The 16,451-nt window shown below is 39.1% G+C and overlaps 1 protein-coding gene across 1 annotated transcript in view; it reads left to right on the top strand.

Annotated features, from left to right (window-relative positions):
- LOC134742326 (CAP-Gly domain-containing linker protein 1) overlaps window positions 1-16,451 on the top strand; it is a 63,597-nt gene that overhangs the window by 40,643 nt on the left and 6,503 nt on the right. Inside the window, exons 6-13 of the mRNA XM_063675375.1 lie at window positions 403-630; window positions 926-1,115; window positions 1,187-1,409; window positions 3,475-3,531; window positions 14,062-14,202; window positions 14,714-14,845; window positions 15,017-15,037; window positions 15,182-15,353. Of these exons, the coding sequence (XP_063531445.1) occupies window positions 403-630; window positions 926-1,115; window positions 1,187-1,409; window positions 3,475-3,531; window positions 14,062-14,202; window positions 14,714-14,845; window positions 15,017-15,037; window positions 15,182-15,353 (1,164 nt within the window). The remainder of the gene's footprint in view (window positions 1-402; window positions 631-925; window positions 1,116-1,186; window positions 1,410-3,474; window positions 3,532-14,061; window positions 14,203-14,713; window positions 14,846-15,016; window positions 15,038-15,181; window positions 15,354-16,451) is intronic.

Below are 16,451 nucleotides of genomic sequence, written 5' to 3'. Positions count from 1 at the left end.
TATAAATTTTGTGAAAGCATCCCAGCCATTTCCTTTTCGGAGCTTGCGTCATCAGACCTAGTTTGTCTCAGGTTACACTGATTAATTTTCTATGACTTTTTTAGGGTTCCGTACCCAAAGGGTAAAAACGGGACCCTATTACTAAGACTCCACTGTCCGTCTGTCTGTTACCAGGCTGTATTTCATGAACCGTGATAGCTAGACAGATGAAATTTTCACAAATGATCAATTTCTTTGCCGCTATAACAACAAATACTAAAAAAATACGGAACCGCACCGAGGGCCACTAAACAGCACCGAGGGGTGGGCGAGTCCGACTCGCACTTGTCCGGTTTTTTCTATGTTCGTTCGGGCATCCTCGAACATCAAGCAGACCATCTAATAAAATGTTCTATCTTCCAGGCAAAAACGACGGATCAGTAGCTGGCGTCCGCTACTTCCAATGCTCGGAAAAGCGCGGCGTGTTCTCTCGTCTGACGCGACTGACGCGTGCCCCGCTAGCGACACACGATGGGTCGCCCACGTCAGACGCGGGCAGCGTTTTCGAGCGCCCGCCTTCTGGGGTGGGCCGCTACCGCCGCACGCTGTCGCCCAACGGTAGCGTGCGCAGCGTTGTCAGCAGCAAAATGAGTAAGTACAAATGGCTCACAACGAGCACCAGTGGCAGCCAACGCTTATTTAGTAAGTGAACGCGATAAATCATATATTTTATTTGGAATGCTGCAAAAGTGATCAGTGCCTACCTACTTGTTGAGTGATTTATTAGAATAAATATCACCTTGCTTGATTGTTGACAGATGGTCAATATTTATCAATTGACTAAGACAAAGAGGCAGTAATGATGTGTGGGCTTATATTTTGAAAAACAGTTGTAAATAGAACAAAGCATTATTGACGCAAATTTAAGTATGTTTTCCTTTTTTAGATGCATCTATTTCGACAACGACAAACGGAGAACTTCGCCTCGGAGACAGAGTCATAGTATCCAGCAGTCGCGGGAGCAAAGCTGGTACCCTGAAATATGTTGGCGTTACCGAATTCGCTTCAGGCGTTTGGGCGGGTGTTGAACTAGACGACCCGATCGGCAAGAACGACGGCTCCGTTGAAGGAAAGAGGTACATCGATAAAATATGCAAGAAACTAAAGTGTCAGTAAATCCAGGTTTTTAATTATTATTATTTTCCAGGTACTTTGAATGCGCGCCTCGTTTCGGCTTGTTCGCGCCCATCGCCAAGGTATCACGCTCGCCCTCCAACCGCAAGCCTGGAGCCTGCGCGATCCATAGCAACGGCCGCATGACGCCTATGAGACGGTCAAACTCGCGCGAATCCCTCACGTCACTCGGCACGTCGATCGCATCCTCGCGCGCGACGGGGGTGAGGCTCGGGGTGACGGCGCTCGGCGCTCAGGTAGGCTAGCCGCGCGCGCGCTCTGCCGAGCCGCTCGGCCGTACCGCTCCGCGCCGTGTCGCGCCCCACCGCAGCGTGCCCAGCCTGCTCGACAAAACGCTCCTCGTCAAACACGTCGACATAGACCACTGCGCCCTGATCGCTATTCCACACCCAAAGGTCTTCTACGACATCGTAATGCGCGACGCTAAAAGCAAAGAGTTGAATCCTCGCCGCTGGGCGAGCGAAACGCTGCCCAAATCCTGGCGGTGCTCGGAAAGTACACTGAGCATAGCATCGCCGCGTTCACGGCGCAGCGGGTCGAGCGGGTCGGGCGCGAGCGTGTCGAGCGGCGACACGCGGGTGGGGCGCGGCGGCGGCGGCGAGCTGGTGCGGTGGGGCGGCCGGCCGGCCGCCGTGACGCGGGCCAGCCGCGGGACCGCCGCTACTGACATACTCGTCGACATGCCGCCGACCAACACGCACTTCTCGGGCTTCGGGAAGAGTTACCACTACTCCTGCGTGTCGCCCTTCCAATTCTCCTACCCCAACATCGTGTATATCTGAACGCCTAGTAAAGTCGTATACTACCTATATCAGCATTCCTATTTGCACGTATTATATTTGATATACCTACGGTTATTTCCGTCCTCTTAAGAAACGTTGTTGTAGTGTTTGTCTCAAATATTGAACAGTCCGGTGAGCGAAGTGACACGTATCTGCATACACGATGTTCGCGGGGGCGACGCGTACGAGTGCGGTCATAATATATATGTAGAGTGCGCTTATTGTTTGCATGGACATAGTTTGATTAATACGATTTTATTTTGTCTGTAGTGGCACCCCTCGGTTTGGTCCTTGTTATTAATTTACACTTATTATTTGTTGTCGATTTGCTATCTTTAGATATGACACAAAGATAGGGAATCGAAAACAAGCTTGTTTTATTATATTATCATTTTTCTTTATCATTTCGACCGCTTATATTTGTAGTTGCTTATTTCACACGTTAGTTACATTATCTCAATACATCTGGGACCCAAGACGTCAAGTCGAGATCCGACTCTGTTTAGAGATTGTAAAGAATATATTTTTGTAACTTAGCTCTTTGCAATTTCGCAGTCTGTCTATACCTATCAATTTTGATGGCACTTAAATGGGATCCCCGAAGAGACTGCGGTAGACATTCCTCAGAACATCTCTTATGATTTCTGACTGTGATATTATTTTTAAGATTTCTCAATCGTGGCAAGACTGTTCAAATTATACTTAGATATGTTTGTGTAACTAACTTAATATTTTTGGTGTGCAGAACACATAAACACGGAAATGTGCTTTATTTTTTGGCGCATAGTTCCTTTTCCAAATCGAATATCTAAAAGATCTCTTATCATTAATTCATTTCGTAGTTGAATTAGTTCATTTGCAATACCAAAGACATCGGCATGCAATCATTTTGCTTGTTTTGTACTTATTTCTGTTTTGGCAGTTTGAGTGTCTGCTAAAATAACAACTTCATACTTTGTCATTCCATAGCTTCGTATCATATGGACAGTCAAAGTATCTCCACTTTCCTTACGACTGTGCATGGCTCACCGATTATTTTGTACCAACATTGCATTACATTTCGCGATTCTCTGTTGGTATAAACTAAAGCTATGCTGAATCGCCTTTATATTGAATCAAATAACGTATCTGGTTCAATACATTGGCAGTTTCCGTCGTATGGAAGCGATCAATTTGTCGGCTACGGTCACTTCTGTTACAAATCTATGACAAGGTAACTTCCGCAAACAAATGAAGAACAATTTTTTTTCTAGTTTATAATTTTGCTAAGCTTAACTTAGCGCCACTTGCACCATTCCACTAGCCCGGAGTTAACCAGTTAAACCGTTAACCCAGTGTCAAACTGTACTAGTAACCATGGTGACTCCAGGTTTAACCGGTTAACCCCGGGTTAGTGAATGGTGCAAGTGGCCCTTAGAAGTGTCCGAAACCGCAAATAGATGACGAGTGGTGTAGCATTAGTTCCTTAACGTGTTGTTTTGGTTTCCCCCATGTTTTGGCACTGTCACTAACGGCACAGCGAGTGGGTGGGCCGCGAGCGTCGTCCACCCCTGTCTCGGCGAAGAACGCACTGCAGGTACAGTACCCCACTATCGCCGCGCGGTAGGCTTTCACGTCTTTCGTGTGCTATGCGCCAAAAGGCTTTCTTTACCAACTTGATCGATTTAAATCCAATTTTATTGCTGATTTTCTTTTGACATTGACAATCATCATTGAAATATAAGAATTTCAAAGGTGATAGACATTGTGAAAGGAAATCAATCGAAGCATCTGGATCTAAATTAAGACGGTAATCCACTATCGTCATTGGCCAAGTTGTGGTTGCTTAAAGGTTCTTGGACTATAAGATTACTTAAGTATATCTAGCACACCTTTTTTACCTTGATATATGAAAATGGTTACTATTTTTGTGAAAGAAACTTTAAATGCGACCAACTTTTGTCGTAAAGCACACGCCAGTTGATATCGCATGCCGCTCCGGCGGTACCAGGGGCTTCCATTCCATCTATTACTGTCTTAGAGCGACAGCTTGTTTGATTGTTACAATCATGTTTGAATTTGAGCATGTAATTTTGATACTAAAAAAATTGTGTTTCTAATAAGAAACTAAATCGCTAACCTAAATTTATTTCAGGTGTAGTTTGTTAGACTGTCCATAATGTAAAGCTAACTATACAAACCTGTCATAGTAATTAGACTTACGTCAATTACCACGCACAGAAAGTACAAATAAAATACAGCCATTTTTACAATAATCCTTGCTAGTACTAGTTGTTCTAATGTTTTCAACCGATGTATACGTAAATTGTTACGTCTTGTTTAAAGAAGCCTGTGATATTCTGAATTGTGGGGTTTTCAAAAGGGATAAGGATATCTGAATGCCATAAGTACTCTATCCCATATCGTCTCCGATTTGATGAGACGAATTCAAGGCTACACTGTTCACCAGTTAGTTGCGTATACAATAACAACTTATTTGTGTGAACTGAATATAAATTAGTAGATTTCGTTTTTACTGTCGACTGTGACTAAATTTTCTGACGATATGGGAAGAGGACTGTGGAGTCTGTGGAGTGCAGAAACGAACGAATGTTTTACAAAATCGATTTATTTAAATTTAAAATCTCGGTAAAATCATGCGCTACATTTTTATTGGGTGCAATGAAATCATATTTGTTTAATTATTTATTATTTATATCTATTTTTAAAATACCAGTGCCTGTAAGAAGACGATGATATTCATAATGTTAAGTTCTCACTCGAGCATTCCCGTGCTTTAGGTTAGTTTTCACTTTTAACTTATTAATATTTTTTTAAATTAGTATAACTTAGTTAGTAATTGTTAATTATAAATAAACATTAAGCATTACATATGAATTTTGATTCATTTAATTAATAAACTACCCTAGTTTATTCGTTTTAATAAAATATACCTTGACCAGTGTGGTGTATTTATTCCCATCCTGCATTATCCCTACTGGAATAACTGTGTTGATGAAAATAAATGATATGAATTAACTTTATGTTGTTTTATTCCGACTACATTTTATTTTCATAAAGATCCATTACACCATAGCCACCACCACCACTCTATCACACTGGCGATTTGCGAGCGAGTGGAAAGCGAGGCGAGCGCGCAACGATCTCGCCTCGAGCGCGTAACGGGCCCTTAGGCAACTTAATCAATTTATTTTTAGAAATTACTACTTATCTCTAGATCTAGTGGATCTATATGAAAACTGGTGTTTAGAAAATTCTTTATGCGCAAATGCTTGGTTGAATATATAACTCAAAATCCGGATTTTTTATTTCTTCATCATGTAGTAGTAGTAGTAGTAAATCACTTTATTGTACAAAACAAAAATTGATAACATGAAATTCATATAAATTTAGGTACAAAGGCGAGCTTATCCCTATAAGGGATTTCTTCCAGCTAACCTTAGAGTAAATGAGTGGAAAATTCGAATTAGATAGATAGACAAACTTACAGAACGTACAATAATATTTAAGAAGGAAAACTACAATATTAACGTCTACGAATAACTAAAATACATCAATTGCATTATGCAATAAAATAAATATGTACTAGCATACATAAATATATAGTACTAAATAAATATTAAATAAATATATATATATATATATATAATATATAAATAATATATATATATTAGCACTCAACCAAATCACAGTTCGTGGGAAAGCCAAAGCTTTTTCAGATTAACTTTGAGTGATGCTACAGACCGGGACCGTTTGAGCGACAGGGGCAACTCGTTCCACAACTTCACCGCGCGCACTGTGAATGAATTTGCGTACGTTCGAGACTTATTCGAAGGGATAGCAAGCGTAAGATTAGCACTAGAACGTAAGCGGTGATCACTTCCTTCAGCCAGATAGTTAAATCTCTCGGTTAGGTAAGATGGGGAACAGGGGTTGAAGAGTATGTTGAAAAGCAACGACAGAACATGCACATCCCTGCGCTGGCTCATGTTTCAGTAAATAGATACGCAGTTACGCACAATATAAGTATGTAAGGTAACCTGAAGGTCCTGAAGGTATGCATACAACACAATACTTATTGCTGACTTTTATATATTACTATCTCATTCACTTTTGCGACGGCCTCGCAAGTGTGAAAAAGAAGTTTTATTACACCGACCGTCAGCGTGGTTTGTAGACGGTATAGTCAGGAACTCAGGATTCAGGATGGATGCACTTGCAAAAGTAGCTCCTTTTATTTTACAATACATTTTAATCAAGCATTTGCGCAAGAAGAATGTGTGAATTAGGATAAGGCTTATTATGGATGATGGCATGCTCGTCTATGCTTCTAAAAACATAAATAGAAAATCGCCACTTTTGTAGGACAGATTACGTGTTTGCTTGGGCAAAGGGTTGGAATTGGATGCGGGAGCACTGTAAATACAATTATCTTTGTAAATTCATTTTTGAAAAAGAATAATTTTGAATGTGTTCATCGAAAACAATTGATAGGATTTTTATGTGGTTAATGATAGGGCTAAATTATAAATTTATCCTTCGTTCGTGTAGAAAGAATGAATGCAATTTCACCCTCTTGGGAATGGAATTTCAAAAAATTATTTCTTATTGGACCACTACAACATTTGTAGGGTTATTCCCAGTAGTTACAAAATTTTGTTAGAGTTCAATACAGGTAAAACGGTATAAATAGTATACTATGTATAAATATAGAGGCTTTAATAAATAATTGTAAGTCGATTAGTAGTGCTTCAGTAAACTGCTTTAAAAAAGAACAAAAATATTAAAACAGTTTAACCGGTACACTCAGCGTCAAATACTTTGTAGTTGACTGCTACAGAGTATTTCACGCTGAGTATACAAGTACAAAACCTAAAATAGTCGGGTTATTCCCACTAGTTACGATGGTAACTACCCACTAGTTATGATGGTACTAAGTACTTGGTGGTAACTAGTGGGAGAAACCCCATTTGTAGGATGTGTTTAGGTTTAGGATGTGCATTGTCTAGTTATTTTTTCTTTCATAAAGCAAGTTCATTTATCTAAAAAAATGGAGACTGACGTGCTGACGTGAAATAGGTTATGTATGTATGTATAAACTCTTTATTGTACAAAACACAGAACACAAATATGGCACAGAAATAGGCAGTACAAAGGCGAACGTATCCCTTTAATTAAGGGATTATCATGGTATCATTGTTATTACAATGCTGAATCCTAGTTGTTTATTCTTACTTCTTGTGCTAATCTGTATAATAGGGATATAAGTAGTTTCAAACTTCCCATTAAGCCTGCCTTCTCTCTTCTTAATCAGTACTGAATTTCTTAATGCGCAGAATTAGAAACGTTTCATTTATAACATCCAACGATATATTATCTACACCTATAACCCAACTTTGTAACCACACCACAGTGGAAATGGCGGAAAAGTCGACCCAGCAATCTGACCCCTAGTGGGTAATAAACTGAATTAATTGCTCGCCGTAACATTGCGACGTTCCGTTACCCGCCACCATACGAGGTACTTACTCGTACATCATTCGATTACACGCGATTGCCTGGTTCCGGGATAGGAAAATGTAACTTTATTTAGCAAGTAATTTTTTTTTTTAATACTACGTCGGTGGCAAACAAGCATACGGCCCGCCTGATGTTAAGCAGTCTCCGTAGCCTATGTACGCCTGCAACTCCAGAGGAGTTACATGCGCGTTGCCGACCCTAACACTCCTCTCCCTCCCTCCCCTGTAACCTTAAGGAGTATGGGTCGAAAACAACCCATAAGGTGAAGTTCCTCCTTGCTCTATCGGTCTCATCTAACACGTTGTCATTTCGTTTCCCGTGTCCGTTGACAAAGATGATTTGCCTTGAAACGGTACAGATTGAAGTCAGCTGCATGACACTGGACAAAGGAACATTCGTCACTCTTTGGACAGTTAACAGGATATGCGGTTATTCTATTAGTCAATTCACACTGATTCAACTTTAACTAGGTGCCTACTGCGGCTATACTAATCTACATAACTGCAAGACTGGGATATTTAGTGGATATATTTAGGTACTCAATAAATAGTGCAAGGTAAACCAACTTGTTTTCGGTTCGGTACAGATGTGAAAGTTGCGAAAAAGTTTCCAAAAAGTTGCAAAAAATCACGGAAATTTCACAGGAAACAAAGGATACGTTCATTTTGGAAATGGAAAATTTATATTCTGAATTTTCGCAATTTGAGAAACTTTCTGAGGGCACATCAGTATTAGTCCCGTATGATGATTGGATCATTCAACCTTATTTCAGGATAATATTTTGTTTTCTTGAACTTGGTGCCATGAATCAAAATTAATGAAAGTGCATCAATGTGTATTCTACACACGGATTTAAAAAAAAGCTAGTCAGTCCGTAATTCCATCCTTCCAAGGTTCAATTTCCTTTGCATGTTTCTTTCTTATAAAAAGTTTTTAGCTGTTGTTATAAGCGTGTTGCTGAATGGGTTTGGGTATAGGCCAAGCTAAACATGGAATGTACGTAACGCAGTATACGCATTACTAGTAGAAACAGTTCGATAATGTAATATATCAGTCTAGCCAAAGGTGACCTCGGCACGCATTGTTTACGCCCTTGACAGAATTTAGGTACTATTATATGGCTTTTCGTTCAACTACGCTACTGTTTTACCACGGTACCTACTCATGTAATATGGTATACCTAATACCTATATATATATTTTTACGAAGAAATTTTTAAACTGTGTAACATATAAAAAGTTAGTTAAAAAATCACAGACAAATGTGAGCTATTTTTTGGATAAATCTGTGGTTTTCCTAAGTATTTCCTTCATTAATTTGCTTCGGTAATTAAGTAACTTTCACGCTTAACAGAGAAACGTAAAATTATATAAATTAAATCCACGTACATTTCTGCTTACACACTGGAATTATTTCTTGCGGTCTTCGTAATTATAATTTCGACAGCGTCTGCGTGACGTTGAATAACTTAAGCGACGTCGATAAATTACCTTACTTACTCTTCGGAAATAAAAGCCAAACAGAAATTCTCTTTGAATTCAGGACGATATCACGAGCCGGTCCTGGCTTGAAGCCAGGGCGGTTGTTCCTATCGCTTGGAAAACCATCGAGAGTCAGTACCTGCAATAAGATAGTACAATAAGACTAATTCTGGATTGTTCGATATAGTTTTTAAAGTGACGATGGGGTGAAAATTATTACAATGTAGGTACCTATTAACAAGCTGATACAGGCGCGTATGGTATGGTGACAAAAATTGATCTAGCTAGTTCATGGGATGTTTTCCTGTATTTCACGAAGAAAACACCGAGACCCCCTTCAAAATTTTAAGTACGATACGAACAGCGCGCAGTGTTTGTATGCCGAACAAAACTCGTCCTTGATTATCATAGATACCTAATTATCTATACCTATCTACCTACTCAAGAGTTATTGCATATGCATAATTATGCTTATCCTATAACTGAGTAGGTAGGTCAGCAAACGATCCCAAAACATTCATGGAATTCCAACACACTACATAAACTTTATAGTTACACAATCTCGATTAAACATGGACTAACTAAACAATTCTAGTCTAAGTACTTCTCGTTAACAGTAGGTATTATATCCTTACCATAATGAATTGGAATGTTTACATTACCATATCCTCAATAGCTACAAGATTTTGCACTTAACAATATTGTAATGAATAAACTAGGTATTAAAACTTCGATTGAAATTCGAACCAAGCGTTCCTACTTACGAGGCAGAGGCAGTCAGCCTGAAAATCCTATTACGTTTAATCCAGCCCGTATGAGCTTAGCTTCTTTACGAGTAGGTGCCTATAAAGGCAAGGAATTACTAAAACTGGTGCAGTTTGTGTAAAAATCTATTTGTTTTGATAATGCAGACTCTCACTCATGTAATAAAATCTAAAATTGCTAAATAAGCTGGTACAAATTGCCGAGCCGGTAACGAACGGAAAATAAGAGCTTTAATAATAAAGCTAAAATTACCTATTTAAATCATGATTAATATTGTGTGAACCTAACTTATCAAAAGCATACCGTGATACTTTGTATATACATTATGAACCCAACGTAGCAGTAACGAACAGTCTTAAATAATATATTACCGCCATAAAGGAATATGAGCACTGGCGAACTTGCCGTCAAGTTTGATGAGAACCTAACCGAGCATAATACGTTGGCAAAGTTTTCTATTAGGTACTAAACCAAAGGTATAACAACATTTACTGAGCCCGCAGTTCCATCCGCTTAAGATTCGGTCTATGTGCATTGTGCATTCCCCTTTCAATTCCACAGTAAGTGTAAATACCTAAAGCTATAAAATAGATAGAGTCAGACCAAGCTAAGTTGGCAGCGATTTTGATAGCCCAGAACTGCAAGTGTTAAGTAAACGTCATAATTTCATAGAAGTTTGACGTTTAGAATAACACCTGCACCGTCTGGGCTATCAAAATCGCTGCCAACTTAGCTTGATCTGGCTCTAGTATTTCATCATGACCTTTCAATGGATTAGGCGTGAAAACGTGACAGACAGACAAGAGGTACTTTCCTATTCATAATATTAGCAAGGGTTTTTTTGTACATAAGTATTAAGTACCTACATATACACAAGATTCTGAATTTTACGAGCGCACGTGCGAACCTTAAGTATATGAAATCATTGACCGGTTTAAACCTAGCATTTTATTGCGAATGCCTGCTGGTGTGGTTTGCCAGTATCGTTTCGTAATCCTGATATACTTTTAACTAAGCCGGAAAAAGGTATGGTAGATAGGTATTCCTTCCGCTCTCACATTTACTATAATTCGTTTTTTATAAATCATATATACGGCTTACAGAATACATATTTCGCACCATCTTATGATTACGCCGGTTGATTCTTAAAGGTACTAAGAGTTTTCGGATTCGCTTTGCTTACTTTCCAAAATAACATATTAAAAGGTCGGATTTCATTTAACAGATATCAAAACATAAAAATAAGGTAGGTATGTATGATGCTACAAAGCTTTGATTGCATTAAAAAAAATATCTACAGGCAGAACAAGATCTAAAATAAACCAACATAAAGTAGCGAATGTCGTATGAGATAAGCTCAAAAGTTGGCAAGCTCTGAGCGCACAGCCGAAGTGCAGGCTTATTGATCCGCAAACGTCTCCAGACTCTACTAACTATACATATAGTATATAGTCTACTCTTATCATTAGGTATAACCCCCATTACCCGATCCGTACCCATACCGACACCGGTAGGGGACGGAATGTCGGATACTGGTTTTCGCACTGGGTTATACTTATATACCTACATAACAAAATAATACAAGATTACATGACGGTTTAGTGAAGGAGAGTTTTTAATAGGTACCACGTCGTGGCAAACAAGTATAGAGTTCGCTGATACTGGCAGTATGACAAAATAACTGTTTAGTTGTTTACCTACTATTGTCACATTTTGAAACCATTCTAGGCTTCCTCGCCTCGACTATACCTATACTTACGAATATAACACAGATTAATTTTATAATATTATTATTTAATAAGCAGGCTGGCAGTTATGACAACTGATATGGCCTGTATCCAGTAATCATAATAGTACATTACGATACAAGTGCGAAAAATAGGAAATTCGATACGAGTGGCGAATTACCTATTCGCACATGTATCGTACAACGTTTTACAGTACATGCGGCCCTTTAAATTTTCGACATAGTTACGTAATGTGCTAATTATCACACTAGTGCGGTAAAGTAGCACCATATGTACTGTAATAGTACACTTCGATGCTAGTGCGGAAAGTATGTCATTACTATAAGAATGACATATCCGCACGTGTATCGAACGATGTTTTTTTAATACAGTTGCGAAAAAATAAGAAAAGCAACAAGTAAGGAATGGAATTCGAAACTTTTATATTATTAATTCTGTGACACTGACATCATTGACATTACGAAGAGGTGTTTTTCTAGCTTTTATTCGACTAGAATAGATTTTGTTATTATTATTGAACCCACTTCAATGAAAGTTTTTTTTTCAAATGCATGTTCTATAAGATAGAAACATTTGTAAATATTAAAACATTATACTATTATTACCTAAATATCGTTATTTACGATTATTTGTGTATCGTATATTGCATTAAGAAAATACGCCTCTTCTTTGACAGGCGTTCCGTTCCATTCAGACAACTTAAGAACGGTTTTTCAACATTAAAAAAAATAAACGTGTTATAATACTTATAATGATGAAGAGGTATGTAATAAAATATGAAATATGCATATTTTTCGTATTCTTACATTAACAGTAGGTTTTTATGTTGATTACGAACGTTTAAAGGAAACTAATATTAACACTCATCAATAAGTAGTCATGAATTGGAAAAAGTAAAAATTTAAAAAAATTGGAAAAGTAAAAAGCACTAGTTCGCGTAAACCAACTTTCCGCACGCTAAACAGCCACGAAAAGTAGCACTTTTTGAGCAACTTTATTAAAAAGATAGTTATCATGAACGAGTATTAGATATAATATTATGCTAAATAAAAAAATAAGGGAAGTGACTCCTATCAAAGACTTGTTTCGCGCTAATTTACTAATCTGCCAGCTCAGAATTAGACTCACGGCCCTATCTTCCTTTTAGTTAGTTTTTAGTTTAAATACATTTTGTAATTTTAATCCGGGTATTTTTCTTCAACGTATCCTATCCTACTAAATGCGACTTAAAATGTCATATTATGCTTGTCTAATTTATTTTTAAGCTGGTTTACATTTTGTGCTGGCAATTTTATTACAATAAATAAGATAGTTACAGTAAATTAAATTAGGTACTTCACTTAGGTTAACTTAAGTAAATATGATCCTCAATTGATCAATGAACCAAATGCTGGTCTGCAGCAACGCCAAAGGTAAAGGCTTGTAAATAGCTTACGACTTACGACGCTTAGCTTACGACTTATTTAGTATGGCTTTTAATTAAAGGGCCCCATTATCCTATCAATGTTATCTAAAGCTATTCAATGGGACAAATTATCTATTTATTGTGCAGATAACGTGAAATAACATCTAGCAAGTTACATTAATATTACGAATCATGTAGGTAAATCAATTCAATACGTATTTATATAGTCCACACACGAAGCTGTAATATATATTTTGGTTTTGGTATCTTACAATATCTTCACATCTCTGCAGATGCTTTGCGATATATCGCTCGGTATATTTCGTCTCTCTCATAATGTAGGTGCTAGACAGAGAGCGATATATATATCTTGGTATCGATGGCGTGTGTGGTACCTAGCGAGACTCTAAGATATCTGCCGATATCCCTCCGTGGCGAGCTTATAGTTACTTATGTATTAGGTATAGCATTTGGTCTGCGTCAGGAGTCGGGATGTCGATGAATTCAATTGTAGTCTCCGGACAAACTCGTATCGGTTTTAACCGCATGCTAATTGTTTTACATTTAATTAAACAAAGTGTGTCTTCGATGGTTTATTTAACAGATGCAGTCACGAAAGTGTGTGAAGGACCAATCTGTTTTGCGGTCGCCAGGTGCGTCATGGAGGAAAATAACAATCGAGAACTCATCGCCGAACGAAGAATATCCTGTTTGGGGTTTAGGATAATGATCGGTTTAAATCGTGAATACGGATGAAATGATAAGACTAATTGAACCTTTTAGAAATACGAGAACAGGAATTTCAGATAAATGAGTCGCTGTGACCCTTACGACTCGTACTCACGATTTCACGCCGCTAAATGAATTTGCTTTTGTTTTTAGTTTTGTAAGATGTAATGTAAAAATGGCTGTATTTGTAAGAATAATTTTAAGTAGCTACCTATATAGACTTATGATTATTATGAAGTACACTGCGTCATTTATAACTTTCTTATGTTCGAACTGTTCGAAGGCATCAATGTATTCATGTTCCTATCGATTTAATGACTTAGACGTTTCTGCGGTTTCAAAAAACTTATGGAAAAAAATGCTGTAGATTTAAATAATCAAACCAAAAGAAAAAAATAGTTCAAAAAGTTCTATGGTCAGTTGAAGTTTTTCTAATCATGTTAAACTATTCATATTAGGAGATGCTTCGCGAAAAACAACATCACTTGGAGCGACTGATGCGAGAGCGGGAACTAGAGCGGACGGAGGTGGCCAAGGCGTCTCTGCAGGCCAACCGCGCTGAGACCGCGCTCGAACACCTTAAGAAGGAAGCCGCACAGGTAGGGACAGAGCCTAAAGGACCATTTACTTGTAAACTAGTTTCCCGGCCGAGTTTGGTCTTAAAATTGTATGAGATTATCGTAGGCGACAACCGTTCGGCGATTATAGTATGTTCACAGACGACAAATTCATACTAAGTAAATAGTCCATTAGTTATCCTAGAATAGAACACTAGCCCTTTTCCTATAACTGAGGCTTGAGGTAGTCCGAAACGTCAAAAGGCCCTTCCAACGCCGATTTCACCAACATTGTCATTAGGTAGCCTATTAATAGTACCTGTACTACCTCAAGGTTTTTTATCTGATATAGCTACGCTATATCTGATATTTACTAGCACGTTACCTTGTCGCGGATTAGCAAAGTAATATTTTGGTATTAATTAATATAGATTTCCGCATAGTAACGCCTGATTATATTCATGATATAGCTACATCTTTCAGGTTTTTATTATTTTGAAGAACATACAGTCGCATCATTGCCAAAAGCTTATAGTTTATTTTGCTGTTCCAGACAAGCACTGAAAACGGCAAGCTAAAAGCAGAGCTGGACCGTCTCACGCAGCAGCTAGAAGACGAAAAACAGAAGGTGGAAGATCTGCTCTTCAAACATGAAGAGGAAAACATTAACAAGGATGACTACAATGTAACTATAACTATTTGTAACTTCATGAGTGTAATTAGTACCTATAATTCTTTACGATAATAGAAATTCGTGCGATTACATGATCGAAATTAGCTTCGTATGCCATTGGAGTGCGATTGTTCACTGTTGTAGTACCTACTTTATTTAACCGGTGTCCGTTTATTTTTTCAGAAATATAAAGATGCTATGGAGGTAAGAAAATTTAAAATTTATTTTTTTATGTTTATAAGTCACATTTTGTGTCATAGGTACTCTTAAGACAAAACGGTTTTGCAATTTAGTATTAGACAACAACTTGCGAATATGATAAATAATACAAAATTACAATATTTGCAGGCCGAGAAATTTGCCCGCGACCAGCGAATCCGCGAGTTGGAAGCAGAGGTGGCGCTGCAAGCTGCGCGCGCGGACGCGGCCGCGGCCACTCTACGCGCCGGCGACCAGCAGCGCGCCGCCGAGCTGGCCGCGCTCGCCGACCAGCACCGCGAGGAGCTCGCCGCCGCCCACAGTGAGTGCTACTCCTGTTTACTATAGTGGGGCCAATATACCCGCGACCAGCGTATCCGCGAGCTGGAAGCAGAGGTGGCGCTGCAAGCTGCGCGCGCGGACGCGGCCGCGGCCACTCTACGCGCCGGCGACCAGCAGCGCGCCGCCGAGCTGGCCGCGCTCGCCGACCAGCACCGCGAGGAGCTCGCCGCCGCCCACAGTGAGTGCTACTCCTGTTTACTATAGTGGGGCCAATATACCCGCGACCAGCGTATCCGCGAGCTGGAAGCAGAGGTGGCGCTGCAAGCTGCGCGCGCGGACGCGGCCGCGGCCACTCTACGCGCCGGCGACCAGCAGCGCGCCGCCGAGCTGGCCGCGCTCGCCGACCAGCACCGCGAGGAGCTCGCCGCCGCCCACAGTGAGTGCTACTCCTGTTTACTATAGTGGGGCCAATATACCCGCGACCAGCGTATCCACAAGCTGGATGCCAAGGTGGCGCTGCAAGCGGATAAAAATAAACTGAGAAGGCTGCAACACTCATCACAAAGTTTTAGTACAAAACTACAAAAACACCGACGTGACGTGTATATAAGACCTCAATGACTCGCTTTCGGGCATCATGTGTACAAGTTTGACTGTCGGCATCGAAGGGATGTTAGATAATTACCTACAAAAGAGGAAGGTACAAGAAACGAAAGCTTTTCACAATATAAATAAATAAATAAATAAAATCTTGAAAGAAAATTCATTACGTCTGTGAGACGGGCACGTCGTCAAGTAAAAGCTAAGCTTAACTTAAACAATCCAAAGGTTACATAGATTATATTACATTAAACAATCTAAAGGTCACCTAGCTAAAGTTACAATAATATTCATAATGTTATACTTCCTATTTATAATTTCAAAAGTGCATTGTTGATTTTTAATATACGCTCGAGTTTAAATATTACTTTCTAGCGGTATAAGGTATGACACTGTAAGCAATGTGACGCTTATTTATTATGAATGCTTATTCAATATTTTATACTTAGTAAGGAAGATCCTTTTTTGGATTCTGTTGTTTTGGTAAGTTTAGTTGTTATGGGTTTCTTATTAAATTTTGTGAGTTTTAGATTATTAG

Source organism: Cydia strobilella, chromosome 6 (genome assembly GCF_947568885.1).
Source record: "Cydia strobilella chromosome 6, ilCydStro3.1, whole genome shotgun sequence".
Classification (NCBI taxonomy): domain Eukaryota; kingdom Metazoa; phylum Arthropoda; class Insecta; order Lepidoptera; family Tortricidae; genus Cydia; species Cydia strobilella.
Note: the sequence above shows the minus strand (reverse complement) of the source record. Positions and strands in the feature narration are given on the sequence as shown.